At 43.7% G+C, this 15,548-nt stretch overlaps 1 protein-coding gene across 18 annotated transcripts in view; it reads right to left on the bottom strand.

Annotated features, from left to right (window-relative positions):
- ZKSCAN8 (zinc finger with KRAB and SCAN domains 8) overlaps positions 1–15,548 on the bottom strand; it is a 58,831-nt gene that overhangs the window by 22,346 nt on the left and 20,937 nt on the right. For 3 of the 18 annotated variants that reach the window (XR_014809043.1, XR_014809041.1, XR_014809044.1), the window contains exons 1-3: positions 10,374–10,410; positions 5,809–6,892; positions 3,348–3,452 (exon numbers count right to left, since the gene is read on the bottom strand). Coding sequence is in view for 2 of the 18 variants with exons in the window: in NM_001145130.1 (NP_001138602.1) it covers positions 6,025–6,834 (810 nt within the window). In the remaining 16 variants the exon portion in view is untranslated. 18 annotated transcript variants of the gene reach the window in all.

Genomic DNA, 15,548 nt, shown 5'->3' with positions numbered 1-15,548 from the left:
ACTCCTGGAAACTGGGAGAGGCCAAGGAAGGGTTTTGGACTTCTGGCCTCCATAATTTCATGAAAATAAATTTCTGTTGTTTCAGTCAAGCTTGTAGTAAATAAGTTGTTATAGCAGTCCTAGGAAACTAATTTACCATCTGAAAGAAGTATAATTTGGGTCTGTGTTTATCCCAAAGTGTCCCATTTTCATTGCACAAAGTAAAAGTGTTCTCTAAATCCTTTTTGGAAGTGGATGTAGAATAAATCCTAAATAATTTTTAAAAAGGACTAAATAATTTTTACAAAGGAATACCTAAGATATCATTTAAAATGAACAATACATTTACAGAATCACATAGTAATTACACATTAACAAAGTACCAAATGAATCCCTGAATTCTCAAAGAGCCTACACTGAATTAAAGCTACATGAAAAAATATCTGATTGCTAGGAAGAATCTAGTATCACAAGCTGAAGGCACAACACAAAGCTGCAATGAGAACTATTATGTACTAGAGGTAACAGGAGCTAAACAGAAGCCCAGAATACTCCATTGGTTAAAATTAGGAGATTCTCATTATTCATAGATTCCACTTAGAAACTCACCTATTTGATAAAATTTATTCACAGATAACCCCCAAATCACTTGTGGCACTTCTACAGTCATTTGTGGGCATGGACAGAGAGGCAAAAACTTGAGCTGCTGACACACGTTTCTAGAGGTCAAATGAGAAGATACTTTATTTTGGCTCAGTTCTCATACTGTAAAAAAGTATTTTGGGGGGGGCCTAGTAAGTGCCATCTTTTCTGCATTTTTTGGTGAGTGATTTTGTTGTTTAAAATGCCCTAAGCAGGAGTTACTGCTGTAATGCAGTGGGTTAATGATCTGGCTTATCTCCGTGGTGGCACTGGTTCAATCCCCAGCCTGGCACAGTGGGTTGGGGGATCTAGGGTTGCTGCAGCTGTAGGTTGCAGCTGTGGCTTGGATTTGATTCCTGGCCTGGGAACTTCCCTATGCTGCTGGTGTGGCCATAAAATTAAAAAAACAAAGAAAAGAATAGGGAGTTCCCATCATGGCTCAGTGGTTAACGAACCTGACTAGTATCCATCAGGACATGGGTTCAATCCCTGGCCTTGCTCAGTGGGTTAAGGATCCAGCATTGCCGTGAGCTGTGGTATAGGTTGCAGACGTGGCTTGAATCCTGCATTGCTGTGGCGTGGCCGGCGGCTACAGCGTCAATTGGACCCCTAGCCTGGGAATCTCCTTGTGCTTTGGGTGTGGCCCTAAAAAGACAAGGAAAAAAAAAAAAAAAGAAAAGAAAGGAAAGGAAAAGAACTGAGCTGGGCTGGAGAGAGTTGAACTGCCAGGTGTTGCATTAATCAGTTAACATGGGCAAAAATGAAAGTAACAAATAGCCACGCCCAACAAGAAAAAGTACTGGCTCCTGCAGGGTTCTATTCTTATCCAGGAAACAGTGCCAGTCAAGGATCAGGTGAATCCACAGAGGTGTGAGGATCCTCTCACTGCCAAGACAGCCCCAAACAAAAGGCTCCAATCATATTATGAACCCAGAGACCCAGGAAAGAAAGAGGGGAAAAGGTTAGGAGTGGAAAAGTATTGAGGACTGAGTCAGAGAGGAGAAAAGTGTCTTGCCTTGAAGATGGGATGGGAGAACCTTAAAGAGTTAGTTGGGCAAGACCCCCAAGAAGTAGGCCCCCAAAAGGAGGTGCGTGGGCTAAGAGTGCAGATACCTAAAAGCATGGCTGGCCAGGTGGTCTGAGTCTTTGACTGCAACTCCCCTCAGAGACTGCAAGCACTGGCTGTGCCTCAACGTCTCTTGTAGGAGGGTAGCTTTTATACCTGTGAGGGGTAAAGCCTTGGTAACTGCCCTTGGTCAGGTCTGAAAAATCATATATAGAAATTTGGAACTGGACTCCTCATGTGGAATGATTTCCACTGAATACCTAAATGTAATATAAAGGTACAATCATTAGGAAACTGTGGTAATGATGGATGGATAGTCAAATAAACCAATGGAAAATAAAAAACCAGAAAAAGACCTATGCATATATGGACAACTAATACATGACAAATTAGCACTGTAGAAGAGTGGGGAAAAGATAGTCTTTCTTATAAGTAATGTAGGAGATAAACTGGATATCCATATGGGAAAAGAATGAAATTTGACTCAACCTCAACTCATGCACCAAACTCTTTTTTTTTTTTTAGGGCCATACCTGTGGCATATGAAGTTCTTGGGCTAGGGGTTGAATCAGAGCTGCTGGCCTACGCCACAGCCACTGTAATGTGGGATCTGAGCCACATCTTTAACCTACACCACAGCTAGTGGCAACAGTGGATCCTTAACTCACTGAGCAAGGCAAGGGATTGAACCCGCATCCTCAGTGATACCAGTCGGGTTCTTAACTCTCTGAGCCACAAGAGAACTCCCACAAAACTCAATTTTAAAGATTATAGAAATAAATGAAAAGCAAAATTATAAAACTTTTCATGATTAAACAGAGATCAAATAGGAACTTTCCATGAAGAAGACCAAACCACCAATAAGTGCATAGTAAGCGAGCCTACTCTTTGTCCAAGAGATGTAACTGCACCTCTCAAGGTTATCAAGGCCATAAACAATGCTAAGAAGTGTGTTGCCTAAGAGTGGCCAGAGCCTTGCATTGCTGGCACACCTAGCAAGACATGTAGGAGTGCAACTGTCCAAGAAGGACTGCCTCTCCCAACAATGGTACACTGAGTTAACAGTGTGAAATAATTTTTTTTGGCTTTTTAGGGCCATATCCGTGGCATATGGAGGTTTCCAGGCTAGGGGTCTAATCAGAGCTACAGCTGCTGGCCTACACACCACAGCAACTCGGGACCCGAGCTGCATCTGCGACCTACACCACAGCTCACAGCAATGCCAGATCCTTAACCCACTGAGCAAGGCCAAGGATCAAATCTGCAACCTCATGGGTCCTAGTCGGATTCGCTTTATGGAGTATTTACATTCAAACCAGGAAGCTTGGACTTTATCATTAAAAAGTTGGGTGCCGGAGTTCCCATCATGGCACAGCAGAAACGAGTCTGACTAGGACCCATGAGGTTTCGGGTTTGATCTGTGGCCTCTCTCAGTGAGTTAAGGATCTGGCATTGCTGTAAGCTGTAGTGTAGGTCACAGAGGTGGCTCAGATCCTATGTTGTTGTGGTTGTGCTGTAGGCTGGCAGCTGCAGCTCCAATTGGATCCCTAGTCTGGGAACTTCCATATGCCGTGGGTGGGGCCCTAAAAAAGAAAAAACAAAACAAACAAATTCCTTTTTACCAGAATGTCTGTTCCTTCAAAGTTTTCAGAATACTCACCACTTACTGCTTAGTGCTGGCCTGGGGTGGGACAGGGCATCATTTCGGTGCTGATCCCAGAAGGGTGTTCTCCACCTAGATGACGCCCATCTGCAAACCTTCGTCCTAAAAGCAAACCAAGACAGCTGGCGCCAGAGAGATAAACACCGAAAACACTGGCAATAACAACAAAGACATGGATGACAGGAAGCTCTTTCTAGAGCAAAGAGAAACCATAGTCTCCTTCAACTGCCAAAGGCAGAAAGAAGTAGTGCAAGGGAATTATCACCTTCCTGGTGCTTTGCTGAGGCCCTTCGCTGCTCCTAAGTGTGCACTTTACTTTCTCTAACACGCCTCATTCCTGAGTGAGGTCCTATCTCCTCAATTTGAGCTCCACAACCATGACTTTCTCTGCCTTTAGGCCTAAAGTTACTGTAGTGTGGTAAACACCACCCCAATAACAGGCTTCATGATGTGCTTTTTCTTTTTCCTTTTTTTTTTTTTTTTGGTCTTGTCTTTTTACGGCCTCACCCAAGGCATATGGAGGTTCCCAGGATAGGGGTCGAATTGGAGCTGTAGCTGCCGGCCTACACCACAGACACAGCAACAATGCCAGATCTGAGCTACGTCTTCGACCTACACCACAGCTCACGGCAACACCAGATCCTTAACACACTGAGCAAGGCCAGGGATCGAACCCACAACCTCATGGTTCCTAGTCGGATTCGTTTCCACTGTGCCATGACAGGAACTCCCCATGATGTGTGTTTTAACATGCCTCAGTGACCTTGGTGTTCTGAGGACACAAGTCAGCTTAGGGGTTCATGAAATCCATTGTGTCTTAAAACCCACTTGCCTGAACTGCTGATGAGAATTCAGTGAAATTTCGTATCTTTTGCAGCAGACTCCTACTCTGAGAAGAGAACACCATTTCAACTTCCCAGAAACTGTTCCCCTCTACTTGTCCAGTGTGGACCAAAGCCACCAGCAATTTCTATCGATTTGGTATTCATCTTAAACCTTGAATGATTAAGTTTCAGGGATCAAAAGAATTTCAGGCCTGTTACCCAGAAGTAAGAAATCACTATTAATACAGAAAAATAATAACAAAATAATTTTTTAAAATAATGTTTTAAAAAAGCAAAATAATTTTAAAGTCTGGATTTCCTTTGAGTTTCTTATGTGCATAGCACATAGGGTTTGAGTTTTAGGCCTGTGGATAGAGTTAGGAAGTTAGGCTATAGTCTGGGATTTCCACGGACACAGCAAAGACATTTTCTGAACTTAATTCTTTAACTTTTTACCACCTCTCAACTGAGCTCTCGTGGTTGATTACAGGTATCAAGTCTCACAGAGCCACTCAAACAGATCCTTGAAAGTCATCCTAAAACTCGCGTCAACCTCAACTCAACAACAGTCCCTCAAGCTTGTTCCATCCTCATAGCTGAGTCTTTGCATATGCCACATTACACTTTGAGAAATACTAAGTGCAAGAGGGAGAAGCACACGACACTCTTTGGGAGGTTTTTGGTTTGTTTTTGTTTTGGTCCCGTCCTGGGCCAGAGTGAATCCATGCCACAGCATGGACTGATCTGAGCTGCTGCAGTGATAATGCCAGAACCTTAACCTGCTACACCACAAGAGAACCCTTGTTTTTGTTTTGTTTTGGTTTAGAAAGCTCAGTTAAATTCTGCGGTTTACTGGATTAGTAAGCCTAGTAAATCGAAAGGCCTAGGGCTTTAACTAAGCAAAAATAATCCTGAAGAATTACCAATTGGGATTCCTACCTAAAAAGAGAGTTAACCTTCTGCCAAGAGGTCATTAACTCAGACAACCATCTCTGAGAGCATAGCAGTACATCAAAGTCAAAGAATCAAGACCAGTAGGTTAGTATTTCCACATTCAATGAGGATATGTAGTCTATGTACCACCAACCAACATTTCTTCCAACTTCAAAATTTAATGTTTCATCTGTAATATTGGTAGCAACAATAACAACAAAAGGCTTATACATAGAAAAGTAAAAATCATGTTTGAAGTATTGAAGTTTCCTCCTTTTGTTTTGGCCAGACCTGAGGCATATGGAAGTTCCTGGGCCAGGGACTGAACATGTGCCACAGCAGTGACCCAAGCTGCTCCAGTGACAATGTTGGATCTTTTTTTTTTTTTTTTTTTTTTTTTTTGCTTTTTAGGGCCCCACTCACGGCATATAGAAGTTCCCAGGCCTACAACACAGCCACAGCAACAGGGGATCTAAGCCACATCTGGGACTTACAGCACAGCTCCGGTAATGCCAGATCCTTAACCCACTAAGTGAGGCCAGGGGTCGAACCCGTGTCCTCATGGATACTAGTTGGGTTTGTTTCCAATGTGCCGCAACAGGAACTCTCACAACACTGGATCTTAAACCAGCTGCGCCAAAAGGGAACTCTCAAGTTTGTTCTTACTAAACGATAACAAACTACATTACGGTATAATTTACCTTATGAGTTGTAAAACTGCATCCTCAGAGGTAGATGTGATTTTAGAGCCTTAGTCAATCATTACGATGATGCAGTCATTTTTTATTGACTTCTCACTTCTTCAATATTCCAAGAAATGAAGTGTCCACTAAAACATTAACTTTTATCATACCCTACATTTTTAGTGACAACTTCTGATTTTAAAAAAGGCCTTTGTAATATCTTCACTGTATAAATCACTGATGACACTTTCCTTTGGCATGTATTTTCTGGTGTTTAGTAAGATTAGAGCTCCCTCGGAATGCTTTCCCACATTCATCACACTCGTATGGTTTCTCTCCAGTATGGATTCTCTGATGATGGATAAGGGTTGAGATCTGGCTGAATGCTTTCCTGCATTCTCCACATTTATAGGGCTTTTCTCCAGAATGAATCCTCTGGTGATTAATAAGGGCTGAGTTCACATAGAAGGCCTTCCCACACTCCTTACACTCATATGGCTTCTCTCCTGTGTGGATTCTCTGATGTTTGATGAGGGCTGAGCTCACACTGAAGGCTTTTCCACACTCATCACACTCATAAGGTTTTTCACCAGAGTGGATCCTCTGATGTTTGATGAGGTCTGAGCTTACACTAAATGCTTTGCCACATTCGTTACATTCATAGGGTTTCTCTCCATTGTGGATTCTCTGATGTATAATCAGGTGCGCCCTCACACTGAATGCTTTCCTACACTCATTACAAGTATAGGGTTTCTCACCGGTGTGGATTCTTTCATGCACAGTGAGGGTTGAGCGCACACTGAAGGCTTTTCCACAGTGATCACACTCGTAGGGTTTCTCTCCAGTGTGGATTCTCCGATGTCGAACAAGGCCCGAGCTCTGTGCAAACTTCTTTCCACATTCAGTGCATTTATACCGTCTTTCTTCTGCAGGCCTGTCCTCATGCCTTTCCAACTGGTCCTCATACTGAGAAGCTTTTTCATACCCAGGAATCTGTAAAGTATTGCCATTATATATGTTGGAGACCTTCTGGCGTGGGTCCATCCTTACAAAAATCTTCCCTTCAGAACTTATGCCTTGTTCATACCTTTGGCCTTGATTCCTGAAACAATAAAGAGACCTTTCAAATGTAATTTATTCCCCGATGCTAAAGCAATATGATGTGACAAAGACTTAATTAGGACTCTCAAACATGTTCTATAAATTCAGGACATACCAATCACATGGCAGAGTAAATGTTTTTATTTAATTTTTCTTTTTTTTTTTTTTTTTGTCTTTTTTCTGTTGTTGTTTTTTTGTTGTTGTTGTTGCTATTTCTTGGGCCGCTCCCGCGGCATATGGAGGTTCCCAGGCTAGGGGTTGAATCGGAGCTGCAGCCACCGGCCTACGCCAGAGCCACAGCAACGCAGGATCCGAGCCGCGTCTGCAACCTACACCACAGCTCACGGCAACGCCGGATCGTTAACCCACTGAGCAAGGGCAGGGACCGAACCCGCAACCTCATGGTTCCTAGTCGGATTCGTTAACCACTGCGCCACGACGGGAACTCCAAATGTTTTTATTTAAATTGTACCACCACAGAATTACTGGAATGAACATCTGACTTAAATGACTATTTAAATCTACCTTTTATAAAGATATCTAAAGTACAAAATCCAGGATACAAGTGAGTATAAAAATAATAGTTTCTACTTTAAAAGATTTTTTAACATCATATTTAATTAAATTGGGAAATAAGACAGGAATTGAAGAGATCTGTAGATAGTAGAGCAGATGAAGGAGCATAGGAATAGAGAAGGCAAAAAATCAGAAATTCAACTGATAATGAATCAGTTTGGGAAAATGACAAAAACATCATTGACAGTTGTGTTTTACTATTCACATAGGTCCATCTTATTTGGGTTGGAAGAGACACAGGAATAAAAGCTCTGTCGACTGCTACTGCTACTACTGCTGCAGCTGATGTTGCTGTGACAGATAGCATCTTGGCAACAGGGATGTTTTGTCTTTTCTAGAACTGTAACAGAACAGACCCTTTATCTCTCCAAAGAAGGGTCCATTCCATCTTTATAGTTCAGACCAATGTGTAGATAACTTGTTGGACTGCTCCCACTCTCTTATCCCCTGGGAACAAACCCAATTCCATATCCAAACTTGCTAAAATTTTTGCTTCAAACTCAAATTTTACAAATTATCCCTCTCTGACTTTTTTCCATAAAAACAAGTTGTTTTATGTCTCAACAGTGATAAGTCAAGTTGACAGTGTGAACCCTTGATAAGAATGGTACTTCAACTCTGTGGTCTTCCTCCTCAAAATCTCTAACCTCAGTATAATAATGAGAAAAACTTCAATCAAATTCCAATTGAATGACATTCTACAAAAAGCCTGACAAGTACTCCTCAAAACTGTCAAGATCATCAAAAACAAGGAAAGTCTGAGAAAGTGTCACAGCCAAGAGGAAACATGACAATTAAATGTAATATAATATACTGAATAGGATCTTGGAATAGAAAAAGGACATTAAGTAAAAACTAAGGAAGTGGAAATAAAATCTGGACTTTAATAATATGCAATAGTAATTCAATAGTTGTGACAACTGTACTATAAAATGTAAGATATTAATAACAGGGGAAGCTGGGTGTGGGGTATATGAGACCACTCTGTACTCTTCTCACAATTTTTCTGTAAATCTAAAATGCCCAGAAACTATTCTAAAAATTTTATTTAAGGAGTTCCTGTCGTGGCGCAGTGGTTAACGAATCCGACTAGGAACCATTAGGTTGCCGGTTCGGTCCCTGCCCTTGCTCAGTGGGTTAACGATCCGGCGTTGCGTGAGCTGTGGTGTAGGTTGCAGATGCGGCTCGGATCCCGCGTTGCTGTGGCTCTGGCGTAGGCTGGCAGCTACAGCTCTGATTCAACCCCTAGCCTGGGAACCTCCATATGCCGCGGGAGCGGCCCAAGAAATGGCAAAAGACAAAATAAAAATAAAATAAAAATTTTATTTAAAAATTTGTCTATGTTTTTGAACAGGTAATATACAATTCAAAAGTCAAAATGATCTAAAAAGATACAGAGAGATCTTATTTCCACCCTGATTCCCTCTGAGTTTGCCACCCCCATAGGTAATCGATTTTATTAGTTTCTTACGTCTTTCTAGTATTTTTTCTTTTTTTTAGAGCTGCACCTGCGGCATATGAAAGTTCCCAGGCTAGGGATCAGAAAACTACAAAACGCCAAAGTTTAACACAAGACTCCTGTAGGAAGGAGGGTCTGTATCCACCAGCCTATGCCACAGCCACAGCCACAGCCACGCTGGATCTGATCTGTGTCTGTGACCTACACACAGCTCACGGCAATGCCTGATCCTTAACAGGCCAGGGATCAAGCCCAGAACCTCATGGTTACTAGCCAGATTCGCTGCTGCTGCGCAACAATGGGAACTCCTTCCAGTACTTCTTTACCCAAACAAGTAGAGCCTCTGATTTTCTTAAATCAGTTTCAAGCCCCACAAATCAAGCACAGGTTTACTGTCATGGACACTACACCCTCCACGGCTTAGGAATTGTACCATTTCTGAGTGATGCTGTTCTATCAGGTTTGAAAAAGGTTCACTCAGGGCGCAGGTCACACGCAAATGAACCCTAGCCTAGAGTCCAGGAACATGGTTACCATGGAAGCAGCTGGTCCTACCCAAACCCCTTCTGTTCTGTAGCTTGCTCACACTTGAATTAGCCTTTCCTGCGGTTAGCTGCCTCAATGCGCCCTCTTTCCCCTAATATACTCCCCTCCCAGCCCCAAACTGCTGATACTAACTTCAGGAAACTACAAAGAAAAATAAATGATTTTTTTCCTGAGTAAAATATCTTAAGGCTACAATTATGTACCAAGTACCTTTCTGAGCTGTTATCAGATACCTTAATATTTTTAATTTCGAAGAAAAGCTATCAACGCGAAAGACATTTGCTCTCATCTTTGAAACTCAAGAAAAAGGCTGGGGGGCGAAGCGGAACGGAATATAGATACCAAAAGAAGAGTTTCCATGAACAGAACATTCAGCTAAACTGACTTTCTCTTTGAGGCAAAACGAAAATATTTCAAGAACATCTAAGTAAAGTTGCCAAAGGTCCCTCAGCTACCAAGATTACAACAACACAAAGGAGAGCGAAGGGCCCAGGGACAAGAGAAAAGATCTCCCTCTCCGTCCCTCCCTTTCCCGCGCCGGGAAATCGGGACCCGGCCGGAAAAGCCAAGGGGGTCACTCGCTAGACGGTGAGTCCTCCGAGCCTCTGAGCTGCAGGTGGGGAACTCGGGGGCGCGGGGGGGGGGGTGTCTCTGGGGAGGTGGCAATATTAGCACAGCAACGGCCCAGAGGAAGGGACAGAAGAGGGGGGAGGGCGGAGAAAAGGGGAAGAAAAAGGGAGCAAAAGAGAAGGGAGGAGCAGGCGAAGACGGTGGAGGGCACGGGTCGGGCGCCGGATCGAGGGGCATGAGGCAAGGAGCCGCAGCGCGCAGTCACCCCCTCTGTGGCTCTTCGCCCCAGCGCTCACTCCAAACCCGAGGGAAAAGACGAGGGAGCACTTACCTGGAAAACTGTGATCTCGTGACCTCACTGTCCGTTTAACGCCTGCACTGGCCTGCAGAGGTCGACTTCCGCGGAACCCCGCCCCCCGGCACCTGGTGGTCGCTCTAGGATCCTGGAGGCTTCCCTCTCGGTGGTTCGGTGGTTCGTGAGCCGACGACCTGAAAGGAGAGAGGAAAGGGTTCTATTTACCCAGAAGGCATTTTAGGTTTTTTACCTCCCTTAATCCTGCAGAGCAGACGTTACAGTCCTCCTCTCATATATAAGAAACCCGAAGAGTTTCCTGGTGGCTCAGCAGGTTAAGGATCCCGAATTGTCGCTGTTGCTCTGGTCAGTGGTCTGGGAACATCCACAACCGTCGGGGAATGCCACCAAACAGATAACTTTTCTGAGCTGGACAACTAATAAAAGAGCAGAGGTGAAATTTGAACCTAGATCTGTAACAGTCCCAGTTCCTTTCCAGGGGGACCAGCAAATATAGCTCCTGAGGGCTTAAGTCTCAGAAAGTAATCCCCATATTAATTTGTTGTGTTTTGTTTGTTTTTTTGGCCAAGTCTGAAGCATTCGGAAGTTCCCAGGCCAGGGATCCAACCCGGGCCACAAAAGTGACAAGCCAAGTCCCTAACCACTGGGCCACCAGAGACCTCCCCTATATTTATTTGTAAATTTAGCGCTATTCAAATAACAATTCAAACTCTTTAATAAGTAGATTTTTGGAGTTGAAGACTGCCTGGGCAAACTGAAAAAGAAGGGAGATGAAGGGGCACTTGTCCTAAAGGATTTTAAACATATTATAAAGCCTTAATAATTAAACAGTGTAGTACTGGTAGGTGAGATAGACATACAAATGATACAGAATAGAAAGTTCAGAAATAGATGCAAATGTTGGGAGTTCCCATTGTGGCTCAGTGAGTTATGAACCCAACTAGTATCCATGAGGATGCAGGTTCAATCCCTGGCCTCACTTAGTGGGTCAATGATCTGGCATTACCATGAGCTGTGGTGTAGATTACAGATGTGGCTTGGATCCCGAGTCGTGGTGGCTGTGGCTGTGGCTCTGGCCAGCAGCTGCAGCTCCAATTCAACGCCTAGCCTGGGAACTTCCATATCCCGTGGGCAAGGCCCTTAAAAAAATAAAAAGACAAAAAAAAAAAAAAAAAAGGAAATAGAAGCAAACGTTATGAAAGGGTTGGGCTGCTCCACCACTCTAAGGCCAATAAAGAGGCAAGATCTGTGGAAAGGAAAGTTTGCTTTATTTCGGAGGCTGGTGATGGGGGAGGGAAGGCTACTCCTTTACCAAGTCTGACTCCCTCCACTGACAATCAGTAGGCAAGAGCTTTCATAGGCAGAAGCAGCATGATCACCTCTGACAGTCATCTTGAAATTGGTCATATGGTGGTCTGATCAGCATCATCTTGATTGTTTAAGAATAGTTAGTCTTCAGTTCCAGGGCTGGTTTGTCCCCGTTTCTTTGAGGCCAATTGGAATTGTGGGCGGCTTATGTCAAGGCTACAGTCTGGTCATCGTGCAGTGACCTTCTACCTGATGCGGGTTTTGGCTCACAGGATATGGCTCAGAATATTATGTATAGCCCTTGAGGAGGAACTAAGCCCTTGACTTTGTTTAATGACTAAACTATTACTATTTGGTCTCTTTTGTTTTCCTTTTGAGTGTTTTCTCACTTCTCTGGTTAAACCTATTCTTTGACTAAAGTTATTCTACAGACAAAAGGCAGGCAGAGGACATGGGGGGGGGGGAAGGACCATAGGGCATTGTGCCATTTCACAATCACAAGAAGAAGTCCAGCATATAATAAAGGGAGCAAATCAGTAAGAAAAAGATGAACAGGAGTTCCTGTCTTGGCGCAGCAGAAATGAATACAACTAGGAACCATGAGGCTGTGGGTTGGATCCCTGGCCTTGCTCAGTGGGTTAAGGATCTGGCATTGCTATGAGCTGTGGTGTAGGTCGCAGACACGGCTCGGATCTGGCGTTGCTGTGGCTCTGGCGTAGGCCAGCAGCAACAGCTCTGATTGGTCCCCAGCCTGGGAACCGCCATATGCCATGGGTGTGGCCCTAAAAAGACAAAAGACAGAAAAAGACGAACAGACTTTTCAATAAATGTATGGGGAGAACTGAGTAATCATCTAGAAAAACATTAAATTGGACTCCTACTCACTCTGTACACCAATAAATATTCCAAATAAATCCAAGTTGTAAATGTTACAAATGAAACAATAAAGGTACCAGAGGAAAACATGGGTGAAGTCTTTTATAACTTCAGAATAGGAAGGCTTTTCTTTTTTATTTTTTCCTTTCTTTTTTGGCTGCACACTCAGCATATTTAAGTTCCTTGGCCAGGGATCCAATCCAAGCCATGTCTTCAATCTACACCACAGCTATGCCAACACCAGATCTTTAACCCACTGTGCCAAGCCGGAATCGAGCTGGCAACACCACAGAGACAAGCCGGATCACCAACTAACTGCACCACAATGGGAACTCCATGGAAGGCCTTTCTAATTATGAGCCAAAAATCTAGATTTTGAAGAGATTGATAAATCTGACACTAACACAAAGTATCCAATCTCATGCAAGGTAAAACAAGTAAAACCACCTTAAGCAAAGTGAGACAAAAAATGGAAAACATACTTATATATAAAAAACAAACTTATATCTCAGACAAGACAGCAAAGATGGAACTCCTAAGAAATAAAATGTTATGGAAATGGCAGAGCTGAGCTGGATTTCCTATGGTTCCACCCTCATTTTGAACTTAATCAGATTTCTGAGCATTAACAACTACACATGTATCCTGATCTCATTAAGTAGAAGCTTTAAAAAATAAGTATCCCAAGGTCTCTTAATCCAGAACCTTCAGAAAACTACAAAATGTCAAAGTTGAACGCAAGCCTCCTGTAGGTAGAAGGGTCCGTATCATTGATATTTCAATGATGTATTTCTGGGTAGGAGCTGGAGAGACAGTGGTTCTCCTGCTTGCCAGACTGTTTTTTTTTGTTGTTGTTGTTGTTTTGTTTTGTTTTTGTTCTTTTTTTTTTTTAGGGCTGAATCTGTGGCATATGAAAGTTCCCAGGCTAGGGGTCGATTTGGAGATGTAGCCTTCACCACAGCAATGCCAGATCTGAACTTTGTCTGAAACTACACTGCAGCTCATGGCAAAGCTGGATCATTAACGCATTGAGTGAGGCCAGGGATTGAACCCACATCCTCATGGATACTAGTACTCAGCTTCTTAACCCACTGAGCCTCTCTAGATAGCACTTCTTGTGTACAAGTAATGTTCATATAATATAAAAAGCAAGTGCTTTTATTGTCATTTACAGATGAGGAAATGGAGGCACAGAGATTAAGTTATTTGGCCACTATCACAGTCTGACTTTAGCCTTACATGCCTAAAAAGTAGGGAAAAAAAGAGAAGAGTCATTAAGAGACTAAACGTTTTAAGATGACTTGATAAACACCTCTTTCTTGCTGCCCTGTTGTCTAGGTTCATCCAGCTCCCTCTCAAGGGCTTCCAGCCTAGCCACTTTCCCAAGCCCCCCCACCCACACCCCGGTACTGTTCCCATTCACAGACCTCCTATTCCTAAGCAGAACAGTCAGGAACTGGCTTCAGTCATTGTCAACCGAGACGCTGGAGCCAACTCAGAGAGTTTTCCAGGAACAGAATCTTTAGAAATAGCAAAAGCAGCTCTTCTGAAAATGGAGACACGCAGCTTTCTTGTAACTGGAGAGTATGCAATTCAGTAAGATTCCTCTTGAGGGCCTCCTTTTTCCGGAATACTTCTGTAAAAGAAACATGAATTTACTCAAAGAAAAAGCAGATTCCTATAGCTCTTAATTACTGACCGTTATGGGGGCGGGGGGGGGGGAAGCCATGTCAAATAAGAGGTAAACTTGCAAAGAAGGAGGGCCGTCAGACCACATCTGGGATTAGTAAGAGTGGCCCTGTGCCACAGGAATCTCCTTGCCTTTGCCTGGGAGCACTACTGGGAGGGAGTCTGGAGAGGTGCATCAGGAGAGAACGGCACTGCTATTGCTAGAAGGTGGTTCTGCCCAGGTATGGACGGAAAAGTTATTGCTAGAGGCAAAAAGCGATCGTTTATTGTCAAGCTGAAATACACAGATATATTCTGAATTCTAAAGGAAATATGGGCACAAAACGCCGATACGGAGGAGGTAATGTCTCTTAAATTTAGAGCTCCTTATACTTATTTCCAATCATTTGACGTTTCTCCCTTTTGTTTGTGATTACAAGCTGAGGGTCTGGTGGCCTTTGATTTCAAATGTACTAGGGCTAATGTGACTCAATAAAACTCTTAAGACCTCAGGAAAGATCGGGGTTCTAATACGAATAAGATAGCAGTCCCAACTGTTGACACTAGCCGCACTGAAACGCGAAAAAAAGCCCTTCCCTCGCAGGTTGCATTTGGGCTTATTGCCCACGGCTCCAGGACCACCTCCTGGGGTTCACGCCTACGCTCCTACCCGAACCCGCCCAGGGAGCGGGAGCCAAAAGGCTTCCAGCTCAGTCACAGTCCAACATGCCACCGCCCAAAGGCAGAGGGAGCCCATCGCAGCCTGAACTGCAACTGGCTCGGAGAGCTCCCCGCGAGCGCGGGCGGAAGTCCATTTCGGCACTTCCGGGGCGGGGCTTAGCTTGTTCCCAGGCAGGCGGCCTTGGGGCGGAGGGAAGTCTTCCTGCCTCGGGTGGGTACCTACTCAGTCATTCCCGGACTGGATTTTTCATTGCCTCTGCCTGACTTCCGCAAGACTCAGAATACCTGCCTCACTCCTCACGAAGGTGACTTTTTGCTTCCTGACTTTACCCAGGGTAGAACCACCCTTGAATCTCGGAATTTAGACAGTGAAGCTGGGAAAGGGCATCTCCAGTGTGGTTCCTACAGGATTCCTAAAACTGATATACAGGACAGCAAGAACTCTGGTTTTCTTTATTAGTAATCTGAATGCCAATGTGCACATCTTACGTGTTTTCAAGATGAAGGACCAGACCTGAGAGAGCAAGACTTGCAAAAAAGGGCTGTGATGCTTCAAAATCCCTTGGACAACTCAGTTGTTTATTAAATAATTTAAGACACCAGTCAGTATACTGGTTTAGACATACAAGCCGATAAAAGGAATTGTTCCTAAAAATGAAA

Source organism: Sus scrofa, chromosome 7, assembly GCF_054392235.1.
Source record: "Sus scrofa isolate SSC_HxYL_T2T_F1_AM1 chromosome 7, Sscrofa_HxYL_maternal_Yorkshire_Landrace_v2.0, whole genome shotgun sequence".
Taxonomy (NCBI): Eukaryota; Metazoa; Chordata; class Mammalia; order Artiodactyla; family Suidae; genus Sus; species Sus scrofa.
The sequence above is the reverse complement of the archived record's forward strand: the minus strand, read 5'-3'. Positions and strand labels throughout refer to the sequence as shown.